The sequence below is a fragment of the Sinocyclocheilus rhinocerous genome, unplaced genomic scaffold, assembly GCF_001515625.1.
Source record: "Sinocyclocheilus rhinocerous isolate Xijiao unplaced genomic scaffold, SAMN03320098_v1.1 scaffold1063, whole genome shotgun sequence".
In the NCBI taxonomy this organism is placed as follows: Eukaryota; Metazoa; Chordata; class Actinopteri; order Cypriniformes; family Cyprinidae; genus Sinocyclocheilus; species Sinocyclocheilus rhinocerous.
In genome coordinates, this window is record NW_015625586.1 from 773,068 (window position 1) to 780,136 (window position 7,069).

The 7,069-nt window shown below is 37.1% G+C and overlaps 1 protein-coding gene across 2 annotated transcripts in view; it reads right to left on the reverse strand.

Annotated features, from left to right (window-relative positions):
* LOC107754561 (double C2-like domain-containing protein alpha) overlaps positions 1–7,069 on the reverse strand; it is a 44,120-nt gene that overhangs the window by 13,126 nt on the left and 23,925 nt on the right. For both annotated transcript variants that reach the window (XM_016571055.1, XM_016571046.1), the window contains exon 7: positions 5,308–5,367. In XM_016571055.1, the coding sequence (XP_016426541.1) occupies positions 5,308–5,367 (60 nt within the window). The remainder of the gene's footprint in view (positions 1–5,307; positions 5,368–7,069) is intronic.

The window sequence follows — 7,069 nt, forward strand, 5'->3', positions numbered from 1 at the left end:
TAACCTTATCTCTTCTATCTATCTCATGTTGCTTTCATCTAGATCTTCATCTCTCTTATGTTTGAAGTCAACATGGGAGAAAGAGTTAGAGCTCAGCTTTTCTGAAGAGCTCTGGTCTGAGGCTCTTGTTAATTAATTAATGAGTTAATTCTACTTCTGCTTGCGCCCGGTTAAGGCTGATTCAGTTAAAAGTTTTGCACCGAACCCACTTTACCAAAGCTAGACTTCATAAATTGTTTCCAGAAACAGATGACTTATCAGATGCTCCTTTTCTCCAGCTGACCATGTTCATACATTTTTCAGTTGCCCTAAATTGGCCTCATACTGGTCTTCCTTTTTTGATTTTCTTTCAAGGGCTTTACATATTTCTCTCCCTCCATGTCCTATGGTTGCTATCTTTGGTGTGTCTGTGTTTTCTTCTACTCTTTCGAAACAATAAGCAGATGTTATTGCATTTGCCTCCCTGGTTGCTAGAAGATGCATTTTGCTACATTGAAAGTGTCCAACTCCACCCCCAACTACCTCTTGGTTAAAAGATCTCATGTCATTCATTTCTCTAGAAAAAGTGAAGTACACTATTCAGGGCTCAACTGTTAAATTCTAGAAAATGTGGAACCCCATTCTAAATTTCTTTGAGCTCACTAGATTCTGATTGAGTTTGTTCAGTGTGTGAATGTTTACATTTATGTACAGTACAAGCATGGCTGTGTGTATGCATGCATGTATACTTCTGTATGTATAATTTTTTTTTCTCCTTTCCCTCTCTCTCTTCTCTCATTTGAAGACATACGTTATTATATACTTTTCATAAATTATTACATTTATCTAATATAGTATTATTATAGATAATACAGTTTCTTGTCAATCCTCCTGAGGGGTTTATGGATGGGGGGAGGTTATGTAATGTTTTTGTTTTGGTCTGGATCCACTTTATTCAGTGGGGTTAAACGTGGGAATAAGAAAAAAATAATGCCGGCAATGTCCTCTTCACTGTATTGTTCTGTGTTATACAGTGGTGTGAAAAAGTGTTGGCCCCCTTCCTGATTTCTTATTTTTTTGCATGTTTGTCACACTTTGTCACACTAATGTTTCAGATCATCAAACAAATTTAAATATTAGTCAAAGATAACACAAGTAAACACAACATGCAGTTTTTAAATGAAGGTTTTTATTATTAAGGGAAAACAAAACCCAAAACTACATGGCCCTGTGTGAAAAAGTGTTTGCCCCCTAAACCTAATAACTGGTTGGGCCACCCTTAGCAGCAACAACTGCAATTTTTGGATTTAAAAACTGCATGTTGTGTTCACTTGTGCTATCTTTTACTAATATTTAAATTTGTTTGATGATCTGAAACATTAAAGTGTGACAAACATGCAAAAAAAATAAGAAATCAGGAAGGGGGCCAACACTTTTTCACACCACTGTATATCTGTCTGTGTAATGATAAAACATGTGGAACAAGAAAATTATTGCTAGGGACAATTCAGTAGTCACTGGATATCAGTAGGGACATGTCTCTAGAATCCCTACTGAATTCTACGCCCTTGAGTATAATCAAATCTATTGTAGCTCAATAAATCCCAAAAAATGCAAACATCATATAATACCATTTGGGGTTTTTGCTTGAAAATCTTTGTGGAACAAATTAGCCACAAAGAAGCAGATGTTGGCATAGCAGCGGCTTTCCACTGACAGCGCAAGTTTCTACGACTAATTAAAATGCCAATGGAATTTCTGAATGGGATAAATTAATTTAGCACGGTTTAAATGTTGTAGCTTGAATTGCTCTTGCTTTTGGCTGCCGTGCTCCATGAGGTTTCAAACTAATGACCCCCATCATGCAGACTCACTAATGATAATGAGGGTGTGTATCCAGCAGGTAAACAGGTGCGCAGTGAGGCTGGGAACACGCACACACATATCAGCGCTAGCACAGCTTTCATATTCAGATTTGCGTGATTAGCAGGCAGATGGCGTGGCACCAGTCACCAGCCTTCTCCAGAATCTGTATGTATGCCAGTCATGACACCAAATCAAAAGCTTTAAATAAATATAGTGACTGTTGCGCCATAAACTCCGTCTGTGACTTTGTGATCCTTCCTTTGCCTTTGGGGCATGTTCTCCGTATTCTTCCTACACCTTTTTACTTCTGTTTACATTTCCAACTCTTAGGGCTCTATCATACACCCGGCGCAATGCGGCGCCAGGCGCGACGGAAGTGTTTTTTTTTGTTGTTGCTAGTTTCAGCCCAACGCAGTTATCATTTTCATGTCCTGCGCCATGTTGTTTAAATAGCAATGCATTTGCGCCCATTTGTGCGCTCATGTGCGTGCTGGTCTGAAAACAAGGTGTGTTCAGGCGCATTGCTGGCGCGTTGCTATTTTGAGGCAACTAAAATAGACTGCGCCATTGACCAACTACTGTAAAACCTGGTCTAAAGTCAATGGCGCAGTAGTTTTTTTTTCTTTCTGTTATTTAAAGAGCGCGTTAGTATAGGTGGGTCCACAGCGCGCGTACACTGCTTATTACACACACAGGGACGCACAGCAGCACACAAGCATGCCAAATATAAAAAATTAAAGGATTACAATGTAAAAGATTATTATTTTGTAGGCTACCTAAATATAAAAATGCCTAGATGTCATAATGGATAGTCATTGCATGTATCAGAATTAGGCTACCTATTTGCTCGCGCATGAGCAGATCCGTTTCCTCTCTGGAGACGCGTTCTGTCTTTGCGCTTGCGAATTCCGCCGTGTAAATAGCAAATCCGCCATGGCGCGAGCCAACTGGCTCTTAAAGGGAATGGGAGATGAGACTCTGATTGGTTTATTGCACGTTATGCCAAAAACACGCCCATTACTCATTAAGAGAATAGGGACAACCCTTTTAGACCATGCGCCAGGCGCGCCGACCGTTTTTCCCCTTGTTAAACTAGCAAAAGTGGATTTGGACATGCCCTAAAGTGCACCTGCGCCGTGCGCTTTTGACCTTGCGCTTAGATCGTTAAAATAGGGCCCTTAGTTGTATTCAACTCTTCTTTTTTTAAAGGAATAGTTTTCTATAAATGAAAAGACTGTTGTTATATTTTTCTTCATGAATTTCCAAACCTGTATGATGTCTTTTTTCTAGAACACAAGAGGAAACAATTTAGCAGAATGTCCAAGCTTCTCTTTTCAATAATATTATACTGAATGTGCTTGTAGTGTACTTCAGTAGTGTAGTGTACTAGTCTTAAAATAAAATAAAAAAAATGTACTTGGGGGTATTATAATAGTCAAATTACAAGTTTTAAAGTACATTTTAAATAAATGTAATGTTTTAATAATCTTTTTGTCATAATTTAAAGAACTTAGTTTGATATGCTAACTAACATACTAAATCAAATGCAAAGTACTTGATTATAATTTTAACTGTTGTGTTAATTGAATATTACATTTGAAGTAAAAATATTGTATTTAAAATGTTCCAAATTGAAACTTCCATCATTACAAATGTGGAATTACAGATATTTTTTAAATACATGACACACAAGTTTCAATAGAAGTTACATTAAAGTATATTTTAGATACCATACATTGTCAGTACATACGGCAGTGCAGTTTAACTATATTTCAAAGACAATAGAAGTAATTATGAAATTAATATACTTAAGGGCCTACTTAAGTCAGTCAAAAAAGCACTCTAAAGCTCATCTAATAGCATTTTCACTTAATTGCAATTAACATGCAATTAAGTGGCCTGAAAACATTACTGTTAGATCACCCCCAAGTATTGTTACTTTAGGTTTATTAATTTCATAATAAGTACTCTTTTTAAAACTATGCTACAGTGTACTACTTTTCACAAGGCCAGGGCCTGTTATGCAGAAGATTTTTAAGAATAATGACATGGGTTTCAGTCTGTTCCTTAAACAAAGTTATTGAATGGTTTCAGATGATTTCACCTGCATTAAAACCTTGCCTTACATCCCCTTTGTTCCCTACAAAAGAAAGAAAGTCTGGTTTGGAATGGCATGATGGTGCGTATATGATTTTATTTGCTGTAAAATTATGTCATTTTTGGGTGAACTGTCCCTTTAACATAATTTCATTTCAAACCACCCCCTGAACCATCACTGTCTCTGTGATCCCTCTAAGCAGTTCAGCAGTTTTCCCCTGTCAGTTCTAGTTCTCTTCCTCCAGAGATCTGTGAGTGTGTTGTCTGTCACTCATCCGGCACCCTCTGTCCATTCATAACCCTGTAACCTCTCGCTCCTTTTTCTTCATCTTCCCTATCTATGCTGTCTGTGGCTTTCTCCTGTCTTTTTTCCCCACATAATCTCTCCACTTCCTTTGAAAATGTTATTATTCTGGTCTCCAGAAATCTCTGTTGCTTTCAGGTGGGTGGCAAAATGTTCTGCCGCCTCTGTCCTTTCGAATTTACCATTTATCGGTTTATTAATGAAAGAAATGAGAAACAGAGTGAGAGATGAATACGAAATATGTGTTTGAAGCAATAATCAAACTAATGAACGCGCCATCACAGTCTGTAAGTGGTAATCCTAATGTGGCTAGTGTCCATTTATGTGCTTTTCAGTACTGTTATGTCACCTAATTAATATTCATGAGCCATGATGATAAGCTCTATAATGTGCCCCCCCCCAGTTTCCAGATTGTTTCTACGTCTCTGGTTAAATCAAAAGAAATGGATCTGAATTCTCTCTCTCTCTGGCTCACTGTTCAGCAGCTTCTGTCATGAAATCGTCAACATTGGCAACGTAAGTGCTGTACAACACCAAGTTAAATAGAACAAATTGTATCTCATCTCTCTGGAGGCCACAATGCCGTTCGGCTAATCTTATCCATCATTTATGGATGCCACATTCGTTCTTGTTGTCAGACAGAGCAGGGATTTGCTTTAAACACGGAAATGCACAAATAGTACATCCACACGCCTGCCCTTTTCCTTAGCCGACCCCATCCTCCGCTCGTAATCCTCCTTGTGTCCTTTTTATTTTCCGGTATTTCTCATCGTGGGGCGCCTAGCATGTTGAGAACAATTTTGGATGGTAATGAAAATGCTAATCGATTTCTTCCGTCCCACTTATCACAATGTGCTCAATGTTCTTATTGAAATGCAAATGAGGTTAGATCCCAATGTGAAAACATTTGAGTGAGAGAGCATTAATCAGCAGGCAATTATCAGTTTGCAATATTTAAAACGTCATTGCTAACTTGCATCCGGAAATGTCAGTGCTTTGTTAATTGCCTTTTTTGCTGGGAGAGAGGCGGAATAAAAACAGGTGGGTTTGGGGTAGAGTACCTCTCGTAGGTAACAGGAAATCCCTCGCAGTGCTGCTCCCATGGCTGTAGGAGAGGGAAGCTGGCAGATACAGAGAGAAAGGAGACAGAGATGAAGCGAGCAGAGCCTCTGTGTGCAGTGTTTTACATTGATAACAGATGTGACTCTCAAATTGCCTTGTTCATACAACAGTATATAAGAGCTTATTGAATGTCTGTAAGAAACACGCTGTTCTGAAATCAGGAGGCAAAGTCTTCACTGTTTTTTATAATGTAAATTCATCTTCCAGTTACACATAATATTGACACATTTTTCAGGTTTAATAAATAAACATTACTTCCATTAACAAAGTAATTAATGTTCTGTTCTTCAAAATGATGTATGTAGTATATTTATCAACAAGTGCTTTTAAAGCATTTTTACATTTATTCCAAAGTAATAACTATAAGATCAGTAACACATTTCATATTTTATGTATATTTTATTTGTTAACTAATGTTCAGCTGTTCTTTTTTTTTGATAGATTTGAACCTATTTTTGGATCATCAGTCATCAAAGTTCGGTAAACATTGCAGGTGTCATGATGGTCACAGACACATGAAGATGTACCTTTAATTAATTGCTCAATGAAAACCTTACAGGTTGTGCTTTCAAGTCATTTCTGGTTCGATTTTGATGCACCACAACTGGGTAAACAGCTTATTGTTTACTTATTTTTTAATTAGTCTTTCCGTTAATTCAGGCTATTTTGCGGATGCGGAAGGCACGCAAAAATGAGGCCAATCACAGCACAAAGGAGGCACTGCCTTTTATCATTTGAATTTTCCTTACTGATTTTCAGTGTCACTTTAGAGAAAACTGTTGAATTATTCTAATGTCTATTTCACATTATTTGTATTGTTTTATTTTTGTACAGTGAATTATTTTCTCATCCACTTTTTTTGAGGAGGCACTACCTCCCTTGCCTCCTCATAGGAAATGCCCCTATGAGCGAATAACCAAAATCAAGCTCCTTTTCTAATCTCACAATAGCTGTGACTTCCTTAAACTGATTTAAGTAAAGAAGAAAGATGGCAGTGTTCATAACTCGGGAAGGTCTTATCACAATTGACATGTTACTTAATAAACATGTCGAGTCGAGGTGCAAGTTCATCCATCAATTCTAAATTAACCAATAGCAACTTGGAATGCATTTTATTTTTTAGCTAAGTGTACAGCGCAGCATTTAGGTCGTGCCAAAACTGCAAAATGTATAAAAGTAGCTTTGATGAAAGACAGATCTCGATGTATAAGCTAACTTATACTATCATATTTTGTCCATGCAACTTAGCTAGTTTTATTTGAAATAATAATAATAAAAAAATAATAATATTATACATTTCAACTAATTTACCATCAATACAAACACTTCATCCATTGTCTTCTCACTAACACACCCCAAAACTTTAGGCTCAAAGAAAATCCCTCTCATCCAACTTGTAAATACAAATTTTCCAACAGGCCATTAGTCTTAATCATGAAACTATGTTAATGTGCATCTCTTAAATTACATATCATCAACTTTTCATCAGCACTTAATTTATAAAATACTATCTATCTATCTATCTATCTATCTGTCTGTCTGTCTGTCTGTCTGTCTCTGTCTATCTATCTGTCTGTCTGTCTGTCTCTGTGTGTCTGTCTGTCTGTCTCTGTTTATCTATCTATCTGTCTGTCTGTTTCTGTCTGTCTATATATCTATCTGTTTGTTTCTGTCTATATGTCTGTCTGTCTGTCTGTCTCT